Consider the following 23,668-nt stretch of genomic DNA (forward strand, 5'->3'; position numbering starts at 1 on the left):
TCTGGCTGTCAGTTTCTTCCTCTGTCAATTTCATGACCTTCGTATTTCATAGCTTATAATCTTATTAGGGATATAAATTGATCCACTGCTATAGCCAGAATGTGTGAGAATGACTAAGGGTAGGGGGAGAGGAAGAGGAGACCTGAAGCCTGGCATTGGGGTCTTGGGATCTCTGGCTAAAACACTCAGAACAGGGGGATTTTTATACTTTATTTTTTGAGTTGAATATGAGCAATGATGGGTAATTATGGTGGAATGATAGGTCTATTTGCTGTGTTTGGAGCCCAAGGACTTATGTTTTATCCCTGAGTCTAGTACTTGCTACCTGTGTGAACTCATGTTAGTAGTCTTCTCATCTGCTAAAGTTCTTTAGATCCTCTTAAAAGTCTCTTCCATCTACTTCTCCTGGGACTGAGCTGGCTTTGTTGGGTCAAGATTTGGACTTGGAAGGATCTCCAAGAGGCTATCAAGTTCAGCTCCCTCCTTTACCAAATGAGAGAACACAACCCCAGAGTGGTTCAGCAGCTTACCCAGCTTATCCAGGTTCACACAGCTAATAGGGGTTTAAGGTAGGCATTGAACCCAGGTCTTTCTGACTCCAGGTACAATTCTTTCTACACAGTATGTGGATAGATAGCAATTGATCCACACTGCCTCTTTCTTTGGTGGGTGGATTCATGAGTGCAAGATCACTTAGCACAGTTAGCATATCTAGACAGCCCCACAGCAGGCCAAAACTCACATCACATCAAGCCAGCCACCAAAGCCATCTACTCATCAACTCTGTCACCATCTACTCCCTTCTGCCCCTTTCCCTCCACTTCATGCTTTGGCCACAGTAATCAAATCCATAGTACCATTGCACTTGGAAAGGAAAATGCCAATCAACATCTTGATGGGTCAATTCTCCAGATGGAAGCTCCCTTTCCTAGTCACCACTCTTTTAAATAAGTTGTTTTCTCTGTTAGAAAGTCAATTCTTTGAGGTGAGAGCCTAACTCACTTGGCACATAGCACTTAATAATTGCTTTTAAGGGCAGATAGGTGGCTCAGTGGTTTGAGAGCCAAGCCTAGAGATGGAGGTCCTGGATTCAAATATGACCTCAGACACTTCCTAGCTGTATGAACCTGGCTGGACAAGTTCTTAATCCTCATTGCTTAGCCCTTACTGTTCTTCTCCTTGGTACCAATATATAGTATTGAGATTAAGAAGGAAGGAAAGGCTTTTTAATGGTTAAAAATGCTTTAAAAATTCATTCATTTATTCACTCATTCATTCATCTTTCCATCCAGCTATCCATTCATTCCAGCTGTAGATTTTATGACAATTGGGGGAGAGTGGAGGAGTTTAGGGAGTGCAGTCACTCAACGTAGAGAAGTTCATCCCGTGCCCAAGTTCTGGAAGAAATCCAGGGCTGACAATACCAAGGTAGGCTTTTTGCAGGGCAAGATGGAAGCTCCCAGCTTTCTCTCTCTTTTGCCAAGCTGTGGCGCTCACGGTGTCTTCCTCTTGGGCTTGGCGGATTCCCTGCCCTGTGAGGGGGGAGGGGAGAATAAGGTATAAGCTCCTGAGCATTCCCCACCATCTCCCCTCTCCTCCTCCCCCCCCACCCCTCCTCACCCCCGCCTTTGCTCCCAGCTAGTGCTTTCACCTCAGCCACCAGCATCCCTCATCCTCCTCTCAGGATCACGCCCACTCAAGCCAGTAGAAGCAGAGGGGACAGAAGGGAAGGGTGGGAAGGGTGGGGGCTGGGGGAGGGGGTTCTGGAGCTCCGCCCCCCCAGCTGGCCCCCGAGGGGCAGGGCGGGGAGGGGCCTGGAGGGGGAGGGGGCGGGGGTTACTGCGGCACCGCCCGGGAAGCTCCGGTGCCACATCCTCTTGCTGTCGCCGCCGCCTTTGCTGCTGCCTGCTGCTCCTGCTGCTGCTGCTATTGCTGCCGTCGCTGTTGCTGAGGGGCCCGGCGGAGCTGGGCCGGCCCGCGGCCATGGCCCATCAGACCGGCATCCACGGTGAGCTGGCGCGCTGGGGTCCCGCGGGGGTTGGTCCAGATGGCTCTCCTTCCCCTCCTCCTCCTCCTCTTCCTCTTCCCACCAGCCGCAGCCGGGGGTCCGCTCTCCCCGCAGCCGTGGGCGTCTTTCATCTTCTTTCTTAGGACCGTCTTCCCCACCCATGGCTTCCTTCCCTGCCCATGGGGCCCACGCCCCGGAAGCCCCGGGGGCAGCGGCCGGGCTTGGGCTGTGTGCACATGCATCTGTTTATACGTATGTGCCTGCGGTGTATGTGTGCGGGGGTGCGGGGTGCACCCGGGAATAAGGACGGCACCCGGGGCTAGGCTGCCTTGAGGCTTACAAAGGCTTTCCCTTACAGCAGCCCCTTGAGGTTTGGGTGCGCGTGTGCTGGTGGTGGGGGCACCCTTGCCCAGCTCCGTCTTTGTGTTCGCGCGTGTCTGTGGGTGTGCACCGAGGTCTGGATGCAGTGGTGTCCCGGTGTACGCACCCTGGGCTTTTATTATTTTTGCACGTGGGTGTACCTCGCGTTTCTGTGCACCTGACCCTTGGGCTTGCTCCCGCCCCCATCCCCCTTTTCCTTGACTCTATTATCTGAACACTGGAGCGTACACACCCATTGCACAGTCTGGGAAACTGAGGAGCCTTGGAGATTGACCCTAGGAAATATTACCCGAAATGGGCCCCTCCCTAAGAGAGGAAGAAGGAAGGAGCAGCGGCCATTTGGAGCCTGTCATGGGCTGCTTCTTCCTCTAAAGTGGCTGCCTTTGGGGAGGGAGAGTGGTGCCTAGCTGGCTACATGAGTTGGGCTGAAAAGCATGGAGGAGCCCAGAGCTGTGCGGTCTTACCGGGGAGGGATGGCAGGGGGCAGAGATCACAGACTTGTAGAGACCTCCATCGCCTCCAACTCCCCATTCTACAAGTGGGAAAACTGAGGCCGGGATCCATGTGGAGTATGGTGGCCTTGGCAGGGAGGGCCAGGGTTGGCTCTCCTGCCCCCCTACTAGCAGCCATCGAGGGTGGACCCCCGTTCTTCTGTCTGTAAAGTGAAGGGGCTAAGATAGAGGGGGGTGGCCTGGCGCTTAGTTTGGGGGTCTGTGATTTCAGGAGAGCCATCATCCGGGAGGGGAAAAGACATCCTTATTTCACTGTAACTGGCCTCTTTGATGGTCTTATAGACTTTATGGCTTTAAATGTGATTTTAAGAAGGGATCCCCAGGCTTCACTAGACTGCCAGAGGAGGCCACAGCACACAAAAGGATGAAGCATCTCCAGACTAGATACCCTGAATCTGAGGGACAGACCAGAGACCCTGGTATAGGCTTCCTTTTTTTAACCCCTTCATTTCTGTCCTAGGATCAATTTTAAGTATCTCTTGGGCAGAAGAGGGTAAAGGGCTGGGCAGTAGGGGTTGAGTGACTTGCCCAGGGTCACCTAGCTAGGAAGTGTCTCAGCTCAGGTTTGAAATCCGGCCCCCCTAGGAGTCTCCAGGCCTGGCTCTCTGCCAACGGTGCCACCCACTGCCTCTAGAGAAACTCTCCATCCAGGGAGTGTAGCTCGGCCCGTGGGGAAGGACAGTGGCACCAGCTGGCTAAACGAGTCGGGCTGAAAAGCATGGAGGAGCCCAGCCTTTAGATTTTGAGTTACCTGCCTTGGTTTTAAACCCCAGCTTTGCTTCTTGGTGCCTGTGTGACCTTGGAGAAGTCCCTTGATTTCCCTGGCCCGCTTTCTCATTTGTAAAATGAGAGTTGGAGTGGATCCTCCCTGGAGGTGCCTTCCCCGCTCCTGGCATCCTCGGCGTCCCTTGCTGAGCTAGGCTCGGTTCAATAGTAAATCAGGGGAGAGATGGGTAAGTCGTGGAGGGCTGCTGGGTGAACGGGTCTCTTCGGCCTTCCTACTCCCGGTCCCATGGTGGGCGTCTCTGGCCCGCGGTGGAGCTGGAGGCTGGGAGCCCAGAGAGTTGAACATTACCTTCTTCAGCTATCGGACTTCAAGATCTAGGTCAGATCCTGGCAGCCCGGCTGAGTTTCCTGTTGGTCTTCCTGCTATCGACCCCCTGGGCTGGGCTGTCAGACGGCCTTAGGTTTGTGGTGAGCCTATAAGCTTGGGTCCAGTCTCCCTGGCTGCTGTGGGCAGCGTGCCTGGGGTCCCTGGGAGAGAGAGGGGGAGAGGGCAAGTTGTTTCCTTTGGCTCCAGGCCGACTGCTCCCGTCCCTCCACTTTGGAAGCCCCATGACCAGAGAGTGTGGCGGGCTTCCTTGCCAAGCCTTAACTTCCTATCTTCTAAACCCAGCTATTTCCAGCTAAGGATGACTCAGGGCCCTCTGCTTGTGTCCCCTCTGGTCCCTTTCTATCGTCCTGGGGCTGATTTTCTGAGGTGGGAGTTGGAACTCTCAGAGCCATCCTCTGCCCTTCCCCATGGCTCCAAGCCCTGGGGGAGGAAGCAGCCCTTGCTGTCCGCTTTCTTCTAGCTGGAGGAAGGGGGTGGGTGGTTCAGGTTTTTGGAGCTGCTGTGGCCTCCAGACAGGACCAGGGAGGCAAGGACTTGAAGTTCCTACATCCCAGCAGCCTCAGGGATATCCCTTCCCCCTCTCCCTCTTCCCATTTCTTCTTTCTTCAGAAAATTGGCCTTCCCCACTGTGGCACAGTCTGATCTTGCTCCAGCTGCTTCCTGACTCAACTCCTGGACCTTCTGCTCTCTCCCTTCCCCCAGCCTTTCTCCATCCTCACCCCCAACCTCACTCCTTTGCAAACAGCTAGGGCCGAGGAAGAGAGGACTTGGCTATCCGTGAGCTAGATCCTCCTGACGGCTGGGCACTCGGGCCTCGGGCCAAGGTTGAGCTCCCAAACAAGGAGGATAGGCCTCGATGCCCCCAAATGTTAGAGCTTGGAAAGGAATTGGAGAGACAATTTAGTGCGGCTCCCCCCACCCCATTCCCCATTTCCTCATCTTAGAGATGAAGAAAGCAAAGTCTAGAAAGGGGAAGGGACAAAACTGGGACGTGGGGCTTTCGGGCCAGGGCTTTGCCCAATTCTGCACAGTAAACTTTCTCCCAGGGACTTTGGAGGGAGGAAGTAATGTGGCTTGTGGAGATGAGGAAATTGTTCTCTTGGCTCTTTCTTGGGCTCCTTCCCTACCCGACTTGGACCCTGGACTTTTTCTCCTCTTCCCAATGCTTTGCCCAACTGCCATCCAGTTTTTATTATTTCCATCCCTTCCCATGCTGCAGCTTCTTCCTCCATCCTTCCCCCTGATCAGGCCCAGCAGGTCTGTGCTGCCTTCAGGTGGAGGCTCCCTTGTGGGACTCTCCCTGTGGAGGGAGCTGAGCCTGTAACCCAAGGAAGCTGTGCTGGGGCCTGGGGAGGGGCCCTATGAAACATTTATGGGGAAGGCTTTGCTCAGCTCCGATGTCCTGGGCTGGACCTGGATTATTGATGGGGATTGACTGACTGGTGGGCTGGCCATTGGGGGGAAGGGAGACCAGGAGGGGAGGAGTGGGATGGGTTTGGGGAGTGGATTGGGAATTGATCAATAAGCCTATTAACAAGCATTAACAAGTGCTTGGGTTCTAGGCATTGAGCCAGGATCCAGGAGAATAGGAATTGGGCATCCGAGCCAGCAGAGGAAAGGATTTGGGGAGTAAGAGTTAGGGACAAGACCAGAGAGAAGAGGAATGGACACCAGAGCTGGGGGGCCTCATAACAGAATGGGGGAGTCCATGGGGCCAGAGACTGAGGCTAAGAGGCTATGGGAGACCAGAAGATGGGCACCAGTGAGCTAGGGGCTGGGGATTTGAGGAGCCTTGTGGAATGGATTTGGAGCTTGCAAGAAGGGAGACTGTCCATTTGAGGTGGGGATCTGGGGACCAGGGATGGAGACAGAACCAGGAAGACCAGAAGGGCCTTTGAGAGTCAGTCAGTGAACGAATGAGCAGGACGGGGCTCCAGGGTCAGCAGGCTAAGGATCGAGGAGGTCCAGGGGATAGGGTTTGGAAGGCTGGGAAGGCCAGACAGCTGTTCTGGTTCTGAGGGACGAGGGACACTCCCTCAGTTCTTGGAGAATAGTCTTTCCTCCCTTTGCTGTCTTCCTGTTAGGATCAGGATGACAGCAGATGGATTATCTTAGAGGTCATCCTATTCAAACCACTCTTTTTACAGATGAGGAAACAGACCCATAGAGGGGAAGTGAGGTTGGGATTTGAACTCGGGTCCTTTGACTCCCTGTCCAGTACTCTTTTCTCCAAGATGGTAGAAACTGGTTGCTGGTGAAAAGATTTTCTTCCTTGAAAGGACCAGTGAGGGAATCATGAGATAGTTGGACCAACGATGGCGGTCCTGGCAAAGGTGGCTGGGAGAAGCCAGATAGACTTCTGGGTCTTTTGTAAGTGGAGTTGAAAACAGGCTTCTGCAGGAGCAGGTGGGATCAGGGCTTTGTGGGCCCGACATCTCCTTTGGACGGCGACTGGGGGAATGCCTCCAGCTTTCCTCCGAAGTAGCTGAGAAGCTCCCCATGGTGACAGAATTGGAGAGTGGGGTTGGGGCCAGGACCCTGGTGGGGGTGGGTCTAGGATGGGGGAGCATGGGATTGGGAGTCAGGGAGTTGGGGGTGTGCTCCTGCTTGTTTATGCCCCTGAGGGCCGGCTCCCTGCCAGAGGAGGTATAAAAATACCCCTTGAGCTCAGCCCAGAGATGTGTGTCCTCGATCGCACAGGCCTCTGTGCCAGGCCCCAAGGTCAAGAGATCTCGACTCCGGACCTGGGAAAGGGGGGACCTCTGTCCCCCCCCCCTTTGTCCTCCTGCCCTTCTCTCCATCCTCCCTCCCTGCATGCCCCAACTTACACGATTTCCAGGATAGGAGGTCCTCGCTCCGTTCTAGCCTCACTCCTTATTGGGCTCCCACAGAGCCTCCCCACAGCTGCCTCTTCAGGCTTTTACCAGGTCCTGTGCTCGTGGTGTCTTCCTGAAGCTTCTGTGGCACGTGGCCCCTTTTCTGGGAGCCTGTGGAAGCCCCCTTTTCTATGGCTTCTGAAGTGCTCCCCTCTTCCAGGCAGCCAGCCCTGACTACTTGGAGGAAGGAAGTGGCTCTTTCTACCCTGTGGACTCAAAGGTCTCACTGACACTGGAGCTCCTTTGGGGCTGGGCCATTGGTCTGAACCTCTGGCTTGGTGCGGGCAGCGCTAGACATCCTGGCCGTGCCCAGAGGGCGGGCGTCTTGGCCAGGGCTCTGTGTGCCTCCAGCTTCCGAGGGGCTCTCCGTCGGGGGCCGGAGATGGGCGTCACACGGATGCCCGGGCTCCCCCCCGTGTGGCCGTGTCTGCATCCTTGTGTGCGCCCTTCCCATACTGTGTGCTTGGCACTATTCCTGGCTTGGAGGGAGACCGAGCGCTTCTCCCTCTGGGGGGGGCACCCTCGGCACGTTCCTGACCCATTTCCCACGCTTTGGGGAGCCACCGCGCCGTGGGTCAGTCTCTAGGAGCCTGCGACATGTGGGCAGGGGCGGGGAGGCCGCGAGACACAGGGCTGGGGGGCTCGTGGGGTTCCGGATCTCCCTTGGAACTGTGCGGGCTGAGGTAGGGAAGGGAGGGGGTGGGGGCAGGGTGGCTGAGTCCTTCCCTCCCCCCACCGGGCTCCTTGTCATCGGAGCTGGCCCCTGGCCGTGCCCGAGACACCATCAGCTAAATTTGGGAGATTATGTTCAACCGGGCCTGGGATCGGGTTGCCGGGTCACATGGTGGGGCTGTATTTAACACGAGGCGTCCGAGACCCCCCTGCTCTGTCCGCTGCCTGCAGAGCTGTGCTTCCCCGGCCTCTGACCGTCATGTTCTTGGTCCTCGTAGCCACCCCGGAGCTGAAGGACTTCTTTGCCAAGGCTCGGAACGGATCCATCAGGCTCATCAAAGTCGTCATCGAGGATGGTGAGTGTCTGCCCTGGGGGGGGCCTGCCCTGCCCCTCCCTGAGGATCTGAGTCGGCCTTCCCATCCAAGCCCCCTCGAGTCCCCGGGGAGACTCTTTGTCCCCCCTCCCCGTTTTGTGGGAGTGAGGGGCAAGCAGCGTCCTCTTCTGGGCTCAGGGCAAATGTTGGTGTCTCGGGGTTGGGGGAGTTGGAAGACCGAGATGAAGTCAGGTCAGCATCTTGGATCTGAGGCCAGAGTGAGACTTGTTGAAAGGCGAGGAGAGGCCGTTCTGTGCTTTGTTTCTACCCCAGCATTGTGCCCGGTGGGTGCTGTGCATGTGTCGGGGCTGGCAGAGAAGGGGCTCTTTTGGACCGGGATGGCTGTAGGGAGGCCTGCGTGGCCTGGTGCATCTGCAGGCTGTCCCATTCACAGACGGTAGTAGTCCTAGCGTGTGCATAGGAGCTTTGGAGTGTCCCACTCTCTGTGACTCTTGCTCATGGGAACCTCATTGCCTGAGCCACAAAGAAGAGCCAATTTGGGCCTTGCCCTCGGGGAGTTGACTGTCTGGGGGACAACAAAAAACCAGTGAGGGGTGGGGTACAAAAGGGTAGAATCTAGCCCAAGAGCTAAGGATAGTCAGGGAAGGCTTCCTGGAGGAGGTGAGATTTGATCTGGGCCTTGAGGATGAGAATGCTTTAGAGATTCAGAAAGATTGGGGTATTTGGGAGCGGTCCCGGTATGGGTGTGACAAGAGTCCAGCGTTGAAGCTAGAGAGGAAGTTCAGGATCACATCTAGATGAGTTGATTGTCAGACTGAGGGTTTGGGACTCAATTTCTGCTGAGTCATGGGAAATTTTTAAAAATTTTATTTTTATTGTCATGCAAAGCACACTTCCATGTTGGTCGTTGTTGTGAGAGCAGTCACACAACCCAAATCCCAAAATCAAGCCAAAGATACACTGATGTGAAGGATGACTCCAACAGGTCTGGAAGTCGATAGCGTTCCACCATGGGGAGCTATTGAAGGTTCTTTAGTAGGGGAGTGACTGGATCAAAGCTGGATTTCAGGAAAGTGAATATCGGTTGCCCAGAGTCCTTGGGGTTGATGGATGAGGCTTCCTCCCCTGTGTTGGCATCAGGGCAGAGACACAGGAATCAAGGGAGAGAAATGTGGGTATGTGGGTGTTTTTGGAGGGCCCTGGGTGAAGGTGGCATCCACCAGGCCTCTCCACCCTTGGCCAAGGTAGAGCTGGCTACTCCTAGACTTCTTTTATGTGTCTTTGTTACAAATGGTAACTGGAGTACCTGGATTCACATTATATCGTTGGGTTAAATAGGGACCTTCTTAGATCCCAGACAGTTTCTAGCTGGCAGGTGTTCCAGATTGGCACAGAAAGCTGGCCGAGCCCCCTCCTTGGGGGATGGGACCTCCAGCCTTGGAGGATGTTGGAATGGGCTCTCCTGGGCATCTGCAGGGCCGTTGCTGCCTCTGGCTGCGCCTCGCCGCTGCTTGCCCGTTTGCTGTTGAGGGACCCCACTGGGCTGGGCCCTGGGCCCACTAGGTCGCTGGCGTTGCTCCCGAGGATGTTGGTGAGGCTGTGGGGCCAGCAGCGTTCTCAGATCTCCGCCGGCCCCTCTGTGGGGGTGGGGGGTTGGAAGCAGGCTCCCTCTGGCTCCTCCGCATCTGATTTCAGCTCTGCTCCCTCCCAGGGACCCACTAGGACCCATCCGGGCATGTTTGGCCTACCGCTGGCCGGGGCCAGGGCTGAGCTCCCAAAGCATCTCTGAGGCTTGCTATAGAAGGGGGTGAGGGGTGACCGGCCATCCAGGGAGGAGCTCTCTAACACCAGCGGCTGCCCAGCAGGGACTCTTACTACTGAGTCCCTCATCCCCGGAGGTATTCAAGCAGAGGTCTCTGATTCTAGGATGCTGTCTCTCCCCTCAGATGCCAATGGGATTCTTACTTTTTTCTCTTTTTAAACCCTTATCTTCCATCTTAGACTCAATACTGGGTTCTGGTCCCAAGGCAGAAGAGCGGTGAGACATAGATCATTGGATTAAGTGTCTTGCTCTGGTTTGCACATCTAGGAGGTGTCTGAAGCCAGAGTTGAACCCAGGACCTCCTGTCCACTGAGCCATCTAGGTCATCTCTGCTCAGCAAGCTCCTATGACGCCCTATTATTATCCTCCTGTTGGTCATTTAAAAGTCCTTCGCAACATGGCCACTCCTCACCATTGTAGTCTGAGACTTTGTCTTGGCATCTTCTGTCTTTGTATTGGCTTCCCCCTAGGCCTGGAAGGCCATCTCCATTTCCCTGTCCTCAGGAGGCTTTCCTGTCTCTGGCGTGCCCTTCCTTCTGAAACACAGAGAGAGAGAGAGAAGAGAGTGTGTGTATTTTAGGTATATATAAAATGTAATTAAAATTAAATTTTTGACTTTTAAAAATTATAAAAATTTCAAATTCAATTTCAATTTAAAATTAAATTAAAAATTAATTTTTAAATTTAAAAATAAAAAATTTAACTTTAAAAAAAACCCTTACCTTCTATCTTAGAATCAATACTGTGTTTCAGTTCCAAGGCAAAAGAGTGGTGAGGACTAGGCAGTGGGGTTAAGTGACTTGCCCAGGGTCTCACAGCTAGGATGCATTTTCCTCTATACGTATCTTTGACTACACCTAGTTACTGGTGTGTTTTCAGACCCTTTAAACACTGTGCACCTAAAGGCAGGGACTGGGTTTTTCCTTTCTTTATAGCAGGCCCCTAGTAAATGTTTATTGAATAGAATGGAATCAAATTCAGTGCAACCAGGTCACTAGGTTGCAGTTCTCTGCCCTCCGCTGTCCCGGCTGCTCTCTCTTTTCTCATCCTGTCTGGCACTCCAGCCCCCTGTTTCATCTCGTGTCTGCTGGGGGCCCCTTCCTTCCCCTCTCTGTCCTCCTCCTGGCCCTCAGCGCACTGTCTCTCACCTGGGAGAGGAAGGATGCCCTGGTCTGCATTAGCAATAGAGTGTTCGGAGGTCCAGGCGTAGCGTCAGGAAGACCTGGATTGTAATCCTGTGTTGGACGCTTACCAGTTGGCTGTGTGATTGTGGATGTCAGTTGCTCCACCTCTTTGGGCCTCAGTCTTCCTATCTGCAAAATGGAGATAATAATATATGCTGTCATGTTCCTGTCCCAGGGTTGTTGGGAGGCTTTTGTGAGTAAGTGAAGGACCCTGACAAACTTTAAATTGCTATAAAAATGTCAGTTATTGTTATTGCAATAATTAAAAATACCCACTTCTCCCAGATAGATGGACTGAGAGTTTCAGAAGAAAGTGGGAATGACTATGGTTCTCACTTTACTTTCTGTCTTAATAACAACTCTTAAGGCAGAAGAGTGGCCAGGGCTAGGCAATGGGGGATAAGTGACTTGTCCAGGGTCACCCAGCTAAAAGCATCCAGATTTGAACCCAGGACCTTTCCACTCCAGGCCCTGGGCTCTATCTGCTGGGCTACCCTGATGCCCCTACAAAATCACACCTTGTAGGAGAAAGGGGGGGGGAGGCCTAGCAGGAGGGCAGTCAGGAGACCCCACTGATGCTATTTCCATTCAATTCAGGAAATCCTCATTAAACATTATGCCCTGGAGGGGCCTTTGTGGCTGGGCCATGAGGGGTACAAAGAGAAACTGTATGTTCTCTGCCCACTGTAAACCTTAAACTTTCTTAGACTTATAAATGTTGGAAATTTCACCATTGGGAAATTTCATACTTGAAAAATTTCCTACTGATAGTCTATTGGAATGTGAACCCCCTTGGCATGGGAGGGTCCTTCTCCTCCCTACTTAAGATTACTTTAGGACAGAAACCTTTTATGGGGTTTAATTACAAACTGGAGGACTGAGTAGGGTGGAGATTGTAAGTTCCAAGGCCTGGTTCTGTCATTCCAAGTATCTCTATTGTATCAATTCTAAAATCAATCATGACTCAAAGAACTTCCTGTTCTATGCTTAAGCATAGGTCAAAGCCCTTTCCATTGTTCAGCAAAAGGTTTCTGTCCTAAAGTAATCTTAAGTAGGGAGGAGAAGGATCCTCCCATGCCAATGGGGTTCACATTCCAATAGACTATCAGTAGGAAATTTTTCAAGTATGAAATTTCCCAATGGTGAAATTTCCAACATTTATAAGTCTAAGAAATTTTAAGGTTTACACCACAGAGCCTGTATTTCACCAGGAGTGGGGAGAGAGTGTGGCACAAGAGCATCTACTCCAGGCCAGGCACTGAGCTTTACCTATAGTCTCCCGTTTTATCCCCGTAACAGTCTTGGAAGGCAAGTGTTATTATTAGCTCTATTTTATAATTGAGGAAACTGAGGCAAAAGGAAAAAAGGGTTAAGTGGCCAGCCCAGGGTTACACAGCTAGTGTCCTAGACTGGATATGAACTCAGTCTTCCTGACTATAGGCTTAGTGGCATTTATATTAAGTAATGCAAGTTATATTATTATGTTAATTATAGAGTATATATCCATACAGTCTATTAACATCAATATATTGTCATAATATTAATATTTTATTACATTTTTAAGTTGTGTTGTACTAATATTTTATCACAATACTAATTAATATAATATATTAATACAGTAATACAAGACTGGGCAGCTAGGTGGTACAGTGTATAGAGTGTCCAGTTTGGAGTCTAGAAGACCGGGGTTCAGTTCTGGCCTCTTGTACTTACTAGCTGTGTGACCCTGGGCAAGTCACTTCACCCTGTTCACCTCAGTTTTTTCATCTAAATGAACTCGAGAAGGAAATGGATCTTTGCCAAGAAAACTTGAAATGGGGTCACAAAGAGTTAGACACATCTGATGATGATTGAATAACAGCAAAACAAATAAAAGGGAGGAAGTGATGGGAGCCAAGGAGACTTTCAATAATTTTTAAGAATATTTGAGATTGGGGCAGCTAAGAGGCTAAGAGCTAAGAGTTGGAAGGACCTGGGTTCCAATGTGGCCTCAGATACTTCCTAGCTGTGTGACTCTGGGCAAGTCACTTAACTCCAATTGCCTAGCCCTTAATGCTCTTCTGTCTTGGAATTGATACTAAAACCAAAGTAAGGGTAAAAAAAAAAAGGAATATTTGAGAAAGAGGTCATTTCTAGCTGGTGGTTGGGTAGGGGTATCAAGGGAGGCTGCATGAAGGAGGTGGTATCTGAGCTCATCCTTGCTTGGATGAGGATTGTTGGAGACAGGGTTGAGAGGGGAGAGCATCCTAGATGTGGGGCACAGCTGGTGCAAATTCACCAAAGTGGAGGGTGGACTGTTAGATTTGGGAAACAGTGAGTTTTCCATAGGGTGTATAATGTGAGATAAGGCTAGGAAGGAAGGATGGAGTTGGAATGGAGAGGCCCTTGGGTATCAGACTGAGAAGTTTGAAGTTTCTCTTCATGAACATCAGGAGCTTCCAAAACGGGAATGACCTGTTATCTCCAAGACACTGATTGTTGGTTATTTTGGCGGCAGCATGAGACAGATGGCTATATGGATGGGTGGATGGGTGGATAGATGGATAGATGGATAGATATTCAGATAGATAGATGGATGGATTGAATGATTAATGGACAGATAGATGGATGGATAGATAGAAAGATGGATAGAAGGATTGATGGATGGATAGAGATAGGCAGATAGACAGTTAGATGGATAGATGGATGGATAGAAGGATTGATGGACAGATGGATGGATAGATAGAAAGATGGATAGAAGGATTGATGGATGGATAGAGATAGGCAGATAGACAGTTAGATGGATAGATGGGATGGATAGAAGGATTGATGGACAGATGGATGGATAGATAGAAAGATGGATAGAAGGATTGATGGATGGATAGAGATAGGCAGATAGACAGATGGATAGATGGATGGATAGAAGGATTGATGGACAGATGGATGGATAGATAGAAAGATGGATAGAAGGATTGATGGATGGATAGAGATAGGCAGATAGACAGATGGATAGATGGATGGATAGAAGGATTGATGGACAGATGGATGGATAGATAGAAAGATGGATAGAAGGATGGATAGAAGGATAGAGATAGGCAGATAGACAGTTAGATGGATAGATGGATGGATAGAAGGATTGCTGGATAGATGGATGGATAGAAGAATTGATAGATAGATAGATAGATGACAAAGTATTTATTAAGCTGTACCAGCACTGTGCCCACAAAGAGAAAACAAGCAACGGTGTCCTTGTCTTCAAGAAGCTTACATTCTAGTGAAGGAAAGATGGTATATAAAAGGGTACCCAAGGGGAATGGGAAGGTCTAGAGATGTTGGGAGCCTGGTTCCAAGCAACATAAATAGGCCAACACTCACCTACCAGAGCCCATTGAAATTCTGGAGCTGGATGGGGAGTTCCTGATGGGGAGGAGATGGGCATGAAGGCCAGAGTGATGGAGAAAGAGCCAGCCTTCAAACCAGTAAGACCCGGGTTCAGTTCCTCCTCTGACAGATACTGGCTCTGGGATCCTGGGCAAGTTGCTTAATTCCTCAGTGCTCAAGGAGCTCAGGGGGAAATGGTAACTTGCATTGATAGGTGACATTTTCTCACTATACCAGGGATCCCTGTGCCTAGTCCCTGTGCCTATGAAGGACGGATTAGAGAAGGGAGAGCCTGGGGAAGGGACACTGGCTGGAGGGCTGTTGGGAGGGAGTCCAGGAGCAGAGTTGTGATCCTGAGAGAAGGGTGATGTGACGGGTACAGGCCGACTCTACAAGTGTGGCAGTTAGCAGATGGGGGTGAGGTTGGGGCGGCAGAGGGAAGACAGCTGGGGAGGAAGGCGGTGTCTTGAGGGGCGGAGATTGGATGGGGGGCCTCCAAGTTCTTTTCAGCTCTGACATTCTTGGTTCGTTTCCTAGCTTGGGTCCAGTCTGCCATCTTGGGGCTGAGATGGGGGAGGGATGACCAGCTTTGAGCCCTTGGGATCACTGAGTGGTCATGTCTGATCGCAAGGTGAGGGCTGGGGGCTGGGAGGGAGCTCCCGATGCCCTGTTCAAGGGGCTGACCCCGCGCTGCACCCCCAGAACAGCTCGTGCTGGGTGCCTTCAGGGAGCCAGCCCAGGGATGGGAACAAGACTACGACGCTGCCGTCCTGCCTCTGCTCGATGAGGGCCAGCCCTGCTACATCCTGTACCGGCTAGACTCCCACAATGCCCAGGGTTTCCAGTGGATTTTCATTGCCTGGTCCCCTGACAGCTCTCCGGTGAGCCCCCCTTCTTCCTGCCCCTCTAACAGACACACAGGACCAGGCCTGTAAGACTTCCCCAGGGCAAGATTAGGGCCAGGAGGTGGGTAGGTCTTCCTCCCGACCCTGCAATTGAGCATCCTTTGGACCAGAACCCTGATTGGGACACCAAGGCGGAATGTTGGACCCTGATAGTAGAGAGCAGGTGCAAAGGGGTGTTTCTGGTCCTCGGGGAGTTCTCTTGCCTGGCACAAGCTATGGTCCAGCCCTTAGATCTGAGCTTGAGATGGGCCTGGCCATGGGAACTCTGGTCCCAGGGAGTGTCCTTTGCCAGCATCTCAGTCCTAAGCTGAAACGGTGCCTGTCTCCCCCCTCCAGGTCCGGCTAAAGATGCTTTATGCAGCCACGAGAGCAACGGTGAAGAAAGAATTTGGTGGAGGCCATATCAAGGATGAACTCTTTGGGACGGTGAAGGTAGGATTGATGCCCCCTCCATCACCTCCCCCTGCCCGCTCTGAGAGGCCTTCTAGGCTAACAGGTAGGAGGGGCTTGGGGGCTCTGGCCTGGGCCACCATGCTGACCCCGAACCCTACCCCATCCTCAGACACCGGGGCAAACCCCCTCCCACCCGTCACGCTAACAGAAGGGGTCCATCCAGCCTGGAAGTCCGTTCGGTGTCTGTTTCGTGTGCTATGTCAAGGCCTTGGACAAGGCCTCCCTGAGCCTCAGTTTCTTCATCTATAACATCTAGAGGTTGTGACTAGGTGACCCTAAAGGTCCTGTTTGTGGCCTAGTGGCCAGAGCTCTGGACTTGCAAATTAGGAGAGCCGGCGTGCTAGCTACAGAACTGTGTTCATCACTTATTGTCTCAGTACCTCTGTTTTTCCATCTGTAAATGGGGAGAATTCTACTTGTGCCGCCCCCTGCCAGGGGAGTTGTGAGCCAAGCATTTGGTCAGTTTTACTGTGTTGGAGAAAAGCAAGCCCATGGCCAGGGCTTCCTATCCCCCCTCTACCCATCGGCCAGTTGTTACAGCAAGAGTTAAGGGGTGTGCCTCTGCTTCTGCCCTTTGAGGCTTTCACCCCTCCACGTAACTTCCCCCACCGCACAATAAGCATTCGTAGCTTCGCTAGGCTCTGCTCTAGGCATGGCCTGAGCGCTCGGGATACGAATGCCAAGGGAGGTGACTTCTCACGTTCTCTGGGAAGATGGCGGGCGGGAGGGGAGAGGAAGAAGTCGGGGCCCCAGAGGGGAAGAGCTGGGAGGGCTCCTACCTCTGGATGGTACGCCGGCCAGAGATGATGCGGCCTTTGCCCCCAGACCCCGCTCTGCCCCAAGGTGCCACGTGCTGGGGCTACAAGGGAGGAGAAAAGAGGAGTCCTTGTCCTCAAGGAGCTTACAGTCTAATGGTGCAAAAGGAAACTCGAAAGTTCAAGTGGGGAGCACAAGGGGGAGCACCAAGGGCCCCCCGGGATTGCTTCTAGTTCTACCTTCCAGGACCGGGCAGACGAGATTGAATCCTTCTTTCCCATAATAAGCCGTTAAACGTAGCCATCTTATCCTCCCTCCCCATCTTCTTTGTAAATATTGTATCTTTAAAAAAAATAATTATTTATGTGGAAATAGGTCTTGATCAATGACACATGTAAAACCCAGTGGAGTGGCCCGTTGGCTACGGGAGTGGGGTGGGAGGAGAGGAGGGAAAGAACATGAATCATGGAACCATGGAAAAACATTCTAAATTAATTAAAGAAATAAAAAATTTCAAATAAAAATTGTTATTTATGTTTAAAGTATTTTTCCATGGTTCCATGATTCTGGTCGTCTCCCTCTCCTCTTCCCTCCTTCTCTCCTTGACAAGCATTTCCACTGGGCTCTACATGTATTATCATTCAAATCCCATTGCCATTTTATTTGTTTTTGGAATAGAGCCATCTGTTAAAACCAAAACCCCAAATCACATCCCCACAGACGTCCGGCTCTAAATGTGGACGCATCCCCAGATCTTTCAGCCAAACCCTCCGGGGCTGCCCTGGGCTGGACGTTCTCCCGTTTTTTCAGTGTCCTTCCTCAAATGCACCCCGGGTGACGACCTCCATTCCTCGGGCTCAGATCACCATCAGCTCCCCAGTTTGGGTCCCACGAAGCCCTCGGGCTCTTTCCTCCTCGGACCGGGGTCCGGCTGGGGCTCGGCCCTAGGAGTGCATGTATTTGAGCCCGTTTTTGCTTTCATCCACTCCATCTTCCCACGCTTAGCCCGCCCTCGAGCCCCGGAGCTCTTCCCGAGGATGGATAATCAATAATAAATGTGTGGATCGATGGATCCCACAGCCAGCCCTTGGCAGGCCCATGAGAACCCTGACCACCCAGCTTCCCGCCCAGGGCTTTTTCCATTGCCTCGAGAATAAATAATAAGGGATGGGGGGGGGCAGGGAGCAGAGGCACAGTTAGGCACAGTATGGTGAAGGCACCAGGAGGCCGACTGAATTCTTAAAACGTGAAATGAGGGGCAGCCAGGAGGCGCAGTGGGTAGAGAGCCAGGGTTCAAGTCTGGCCTCAGACACTCCCTAGCTGGCTGACCCTGGGCAAGTCACCCCCCCTGCCTAGCCCTTCCTGCTCTTCTGCCCTGGAACCAGGACACAGTATGGATTTAAGATGGAAGAGAAGGATTCCAAAACAGGGGAATGGGATGCTGCGGCAGACAGTCGAGTTCCTCCTCCCTGGAGGTCTTTCCTTGGAGTCTGGATGAAGCATGGGGGGTGGCGGGGAAAGGCAGCCGTGTCCCTCTTTCTGGGGGATGGGTAACACTAGGGGAGCGCCAGGGTCCCCCCTAGAATCCCCATCATGGCGTATTCTAGGGTGGGCCCCAGCATGAGCCACCAGGGGGCAGCACAAGCCCACGGGCTCTGGCTGGCCATTCTGGCCTCCCTGCCTAGAAGGGGCTCGGCTAGGGTTCCCTGCTTCCTTCGCGGCCCCCAGCCCCAGCCTGGACCGTGTCTTCTGGCCATGAAATGGACAGCTTCTAGCTGGGGTGCCCCTCGAGAGCCCATCACTGCGTAGCGGGGACACGGAGGCAGGGAGGCGCAATACCGACCACGGAGGGCCGGGAGACGATGGGTTCAAATCCTGGCTGGGTCCATGCCTAGTGCGGGCCATGGTTGATTGTTAGACCCTTATGAAGCACCCACTGTGTGCCAGCGCTCTGCGGGGCGCTGGTCGGGGTTTCTGCGCTCGGCCGTCCCGGCTTTTCTCCTTCTCTCCCCCTGCTCATGCTGTTGTCGGCCCCCTCCAGGATGACCTCTCCTTCAGCGGCTACCAGAAACACGTGTCGTCCTGCGCCGCCCCGGCCCCGCTGACCATGGCAGAGAGGGAGCTCCAGCAGATCCGCATCAATGAGGTGGGGCCCGCGGACGGGGAGAGAGAAGGTCCTGTCCCGGAAGGGGTGCCCGCCCGGAGCCTCCCAAGCCCGCCTGCCCTTTGTCCCCATTTTATAGAGGAGGCGGTGACTCACCCTCGCTCATTGGGGAGCTGGTCCAGGGAGGCCCTCGAAGGAGGTCACAGGCACTCGTGGCTTTTTGCTAACACGCCCGTCCTAGATCCAGAGAAGGTCCGAGAAGGCCAGAGAGGAGGGGGCGTCCCCGGGAGGGTCTGGGGCTGTGAGGACCGGGCTCTGGCGCCCCCTCCGCTGCAGATTCTCAGGGAAGGGTGGGGAGGCCTTTGGGGGGGAGGATGACAGACTCCCCTCTGGCCTGGCCCAGCCTCTGTTCATGGGCTTGTTCTGCTTGAGGAAACCTTCTAAGTTGGCACACGCTCCCCCGAGGGTGTCCCTGAGCGGGGATGCCTGGTCAGCTCGTGTGGCCCTCCTGGCCGGGAGTCTGCGGTTCTTTCGGCACCACCGGCTCGGGCTGCCCGGGGGATGGAGGGGGAAGCCCGGGTCCAAACCCCGGAGGGTCTCAGACGTCTCCCAGTTTGTTTTTATGCCGCAGACCTTCTCCCTCTTCTCTGCCCTGCCCCACACTCGGAGAGCATCTCCTGGGGGACCCAGGCGTGAGCCAGCCCAAGAGGAGGCCAGCAAGCCCAAGATGTGGCCCTTTCCCTAGTTAATCTGCCGTCACCTTTCCTTGAGTGGCGATGGGGTGCCCAAAGCTTCCTGGGCAGTGCCCTGGGGGGCTGGAGGTGGCGCTCAAGGCTCACCCCCAACCCTCCTCACCCCGTGGCCTAGGTGAAAACAGAGATCAGTGTGGAGAGTAAGCACCAGACCCTGCAGGGCCTCGCCTTCCCCCTCCAGCCGGAGGCCCAGCAGGCCATTGCGCTGCTAAAACAGAAGAAAGTCAACTATGTCCAGCTGGTGAGCCCCCCTCGTCGGCCTCCTGGCAGGCTTCCCTCCCGTGTTCCCTGTCCCCTCCGGAGAAGTGATCCTCTTCTGCAGCCATTTCCCTGGGAAGGGCCCTCCTGTTCAGAGAAATGCCCTCTAAGATTTTCCTAGAGAAGAATGTTCTCACAAAGGGGTTGGCCATGCAGCGAGAGGGGGGCCCTTTTGCCCCTTGCCATAACAGCCAGAGCTGACCTTTGTCTAGCGTGCCACGTTTTATAAAGCGCTCCACACGTCATTTCACTGGAGTCTCATAATAACCATAAGATGGAGCACCGAGCCTGGAGATGAGAGGTCCTGGGTTCAAATGTGGCCTCGGGTGTGTCCTAGCTCTGTGACCCTGGGTAAATCACGTAACCCCAAAGGTCAGGGTTTAAAAAAAAAAGAAGTCCTCTAGGTATTGTTATCCCCAGTTTTACAGATGAAGAAACTGAGGCTCAGAGATTAAGTGACCTGCCCACTGGTTCTCGAGAGGGTGTCAAAGCACCCACTCATGCTCCAGATTTTGATGGGTGCAGAGAAGTTCCCCTGGACAAAAGACATTTGCACACCGTGTCAGAGGTTGGCCTTGAACCCAGAGCCATCCCGACTCCTGGACTCGAGCTCTTCCTACTCCCCTCTCTGTTGGCACCATCATCGTTCCCTTCCACAGAGCTGTTCCCCCCATAAGGAGCTGACCTTATAGAGAAGTTTCTTCCATGGTAGAAATTCCCCAATAGAGGAGCTGCCTTTATAGGGATCTTCCCCCAAAGGTTCCCTCACAGGCTCCCCTTTGGTCCAAAGGCAGCAGATTGGGACCCTCGGACTCTCCCTCATAGCGGAGCTGGCCCTCTAGCCGGGCTTCCCCTAGGGTCCAGCTGCCTCCATAAAGGCCTGATGAGGGCAGTGCTGGCTGGTGGCTTGGGACACCAGGGTCCAGCCTTGCCTTGACGGGTTGCTGCCCCCAGAAACTGGACCTGGAACGAGAAACCATTGAGCTGGTACACACAAACCCCACGGAGGTGGCGGATCTGCCCAAGAGAGTGCCCCAGGACTCTGCCCGCTATCACTTCTTCCTCTACAAGCATTCACATGAGGGCGACTACCTGGAGTCTGTGGGTGAGCAGGGGCTTCGTGTTGGGGCCAGGGATCCCAGGATTCCTTTCAGGGCTAGCTCTGTGGGATGGCATGTGGGGCCTCTGGTGGCATGGGGGGTGCAGGGCATGGGTGGTTTGTGGTCTTGGTGGCTGAGGGGCTCATGGAGGGAGCCGGGGCTTCTGGGGATGCTGTGTGCTCAGCTCTAACCTCTGGATCTCCATTTGTCCATCCAATGCCTGCCAACCCTGCCTACAGTGTTCATCTACTCTATGCCCGGGTACAAGTGTAGCATCAAGGAACGGATGCTCTACTCCAGCTGTAAGAGTCGCCTCCTGGACTCTGTGGAACAGGATTTCCAGCTGGAGATCACCAAGAAGGTGTGTGTGGGGTGTAGGGCTCAATGGAGGCTCTTAGGACCCAGCAAGGACCCTAGTAGCCCTGTCTCCTTGCTCCTCTTTCATTCCTCATCCACAACAGACCATCCGATAATATACTGGGGATTTTCTTCTTTAACTCCTTTGATTTTTTAGATCAGGAAAAAACAGTCCCAAGACGTGGTAATCCCAGTTCTGCCATGAGCTTGTGACCTCAGGCAAATTTTCTAGCCTGGGCCTTGGAGTGTCCATCTGTATAATGGGACAGTTGAATTAGCCAATCCTCCCAGGAGATCTCTGAGGGACCTTCTAACTCTGACCTCTTAGGAGATCTCTGAGGGACCTAGCTCTGTCCTCCCAGGAGATCTCTGAGGGACCTTCTATCTCTGACTTCCTAGGAGATCTTGTAGGGACCTACTAGCTGACTGAGGAGATCTCTGAGGGACCTTCTAGCTCTGACTTCCTAGGAGATCTTGTAGGGACCTACTAGCTGACTGAGGAGATCTCTGAGGGACCTTCTAGCTCTGACTTCCTAGGAGATCTTGTAGGGACCTACTAGCTGACTGAGGAGATCTCTGAGGGACCTTCTAGCTCTGACTTCCTAGGAGATCTTGTAGGGACCTTCTAGCTGACTGAGGAGATCTCTGAGAGACCTTCTAGCTCTGACTTCCTAGGAGATCTTGTAGGGACCTTCTAGCTGACTGAGGAGATCTCTGAGGGACCTTCTAGCTCTGACTTCCTAGGAGATCTTGTAGGGACCTTCTAGCTGACTGAGGAGATCTCTGAGGGACCTTCTAGCTCTGACTTCCTAGGAGATCTTGTAGGGACCTTCTAGCTGACTGAGGAGATCTCTGAGGGACCTTCTAGCTCTGACTTCCTAGGAGATCTTGTAGGGACCTTCTAGCTGACTGAGGAGATCTCTGAGGGACCTTCTAGCTCTGACTTCCTAGGAGATCTTGTAGGGACCTTCTAGCTGACTGAGGAGATCTCTGAGGGACCTTCTAGCTCTGACTTCCTAGGAGATCTTGTAGGGACCTTCTAGCTGACTGAGGAGATCTCTGAGGGACCTTCTAGCTCTAGCTCTGACCTCCTGGGCTGTATCTCATCAAAACCTTATGACCACTTTACCAGGGTGGCAAAGATACGAACCCTGTTTGACCAGTTGGAGTGCAAAGATGCAGTGAGGCTGCGTCAGACAGTATGTTGGTGAAAGAGGACTCTCTCCTCTATGCCCTGTGAAGGCAGGATTATCGCACGGATGATACAGAAGGGGAAACCGAGGCCTGGAGGGACTGAGCAATTTCCCAAGAGTCCCCCAGCATGTTTGTGTCAGGATTGGGACTAGAATCCGGATGCCCTGATTTCATCTATTTCTCTTGCTGTGGACACCTTTCATTACCCGAGTCAGAAGGGCAGGAGCACCAAGGCTTCAGATGTTGGGGTTCTGGGGATAGTCTCCAAGAAGTGAGAATTGAGGGGAACGGAAGATGTTGGAGCTTCCCCAGGGTCGGGTAGGGGGGTTGAGGTAGGAGGTCCCAGCTGATCAAACTTAAAGGGCTGACCCGCTGGTTAGACTCCTGCCCCCAGGCTGAATATTCTGGAGCTTAGGCCTGGCTACTTCCTCAGGGTTCTCGGTGGGGCGGTGTGTGTGTGGGGGCAAGAGGGCTGGTCCAGGTTAAATAAAGCGTGATCCCCTGTCTTGGGTCTCCCCCAGATGGAGATCGACGATGGGGCGGAGCTGACGGCCGAGTTCCTGTATGATGAAGTCCATCCCAAACAACATGCCTTCAAGCAGGCCTTTGCCAAGCCCAAAGGCCCCGTGGGCAAAAGGGGCCAGAAGCGGCTCATCCGGGGCCCGGGCGAGAATGGGGACGAGAGCTAGGCGAGGGCCCGGCCCTCCTGTCCCGTCTTCGGCCGCAGGCTGAGCCCGAGTGGGCCGAGAACTGTTCGGTGTCCTGAATTGCAGTGACCTGGGCTCTGGCCCCTGGAGAGACCCCTCCGCCTCCCCCAGGAGTTTCTGTGTGTTTGTTCTCTTTCTCCCCCCTTCTCCCTCTTCCTGCCTCCTTCGCTCTCTCAGGGTGTCTCCCAGACGTGTGAGTTCCTGTCAGCCCCTGCTTCACCGGCTCCCCCAGAGTTAACCCCGTCCACATTTCCACCCCGCCGTCTCCGGCCCTCCCCCCCCCCCCCCAGCTCTGCACCATTTCGCAGTCCTTCGGACCCTTCCCCATTTGGTGAGCCCGGTCCCCCTCGCACACGCAGTCCCTCTGCTGGCCGGTTCAGGGGGGCCGGGCAGGCTTCTTTTTGAGGTGGGGGCAGCATCCCTGGACGGGAGGAGACAGGCAGAGGCTGGGACGTGGGAATGGGCTGCACTGGGGTGAGGAGCAGCGACCTTTAGCTGGGACCTGAACCTGCCTCTACCCTCCAAGTGCCCCCGGGATGGCACGGGAATTCCGGGTGTGGTGGTGGAAGCTCAGCGCCTGAAGGGATGGGGGGGCTGAGGGTGCAGGACTTCCTGTACTGAATGCTGTATTTTCTAAGGAATATTAAAGTATTTTTAAATCAAGCCTTCCTCGATGCTTCTGAGGACAACTTCCCCGGCAGGGCCCCTTTCAAGGGGTGCCGGCCCCACCGATGCATTCATGCGGGTCCCCCGGTACGTGTCGGCAAACAGAATCACAGAGCGACGGGACCTCCTTTGACACGCGGGAAGTTTGTCCG

The 23,668-nt window shown here is 53.6% G+C and overlaps 1 protein-coding gene and 1 long non-coding RNA gene across 5 annotated transcripts; one reads left to right on the top strand and one right to left on the bottom strand.

Annotated features, from left to right (window-relative positions):
* Positions 1 to 1,238: 1,238 nt before the first annotated feature.
* LOC103100866 (uncharacterized) lies at positions 1,239 to 7,486 on the bottom strand. Of its 2 annotated transcripts, none has more exons than XR_008913462.1 (4): positions 6,844 to 7,486; positions 4,735 to 4,890; positions 1,652 to 4,155; positions 1,239 to 1,532 (listed from the first exon to the last, which is right to left on the bottom strand). It is a non-coding gene; the product is annotated as an uncharacterized LOC103100866 (long non-coding RNA). The 2 variants fall into 2 exon arrangements; XR_001623897.2 differs by having other exon boundaries at positions 3,653 to 4,155; positions 6,844 to 7,445.
* Positions 1,875 to 23,513, top strand: TWF2 (twinfilin actin binding protein 2). Of its 3 annotated transcripts, XM_001367793.4 has the most exons (9): positions 1,875 to 2,008; positions 7,842 to 7,919; positions 14,967 to 15,145; positions 15,506 to 15,601; positions 18,420 to 18,524; positions 19,350 to 19,475; positions 20,447 to 20,597; positions 20,832 to 20,953; positions 22,665 to 23,513. In XM_001367793.4, the coding sequence occupies exons 1-9, from the start codon at positions 1,984 to 1,986 to the stop codon at positions 22,830 to 22,832; spliced, it is 1,050 nt and encodes a 349-aa protein (XP_001367830.1). In that variant the 5' UTR covers positions 1,875 to 1,983; the 3' UTR covers positions 22,833 to 23,513. The 3 variants fall into 3 exon arrangements, with proteins under 3 accessions (XP_001367830.1, XP_007500573.1, XP_007500574.1); XM_007500511.3 differs by lacking the exon at positions 1,875 to 2,008 and having other exon boundaries at positions 7,655 to 7,919; XM_007500512.2 differs by lacking the exon at positions 1,875 to 2,008 and having other exon boundaries at positions 7,784 to 7,919; positions 14,972 to 15,145.
* Positions 23,514 to 23,668: the final 155 nt, after the last annotated feature.

Source organism: Monodelphis domestica, chromosome 7 (assembly GCF_027887165.1).
Source record: "Monodelphis domestica isolate mMonDom1 chromosome 7, mMonDom1.pri, whole genome shotgun sequence".
Lineage (NCBI taxonomy): Eukaryota > Metazoa > Chordata > Mammalia > Didelphimorphia > Didelphidae > Monodelphis > Monodelphis domestica.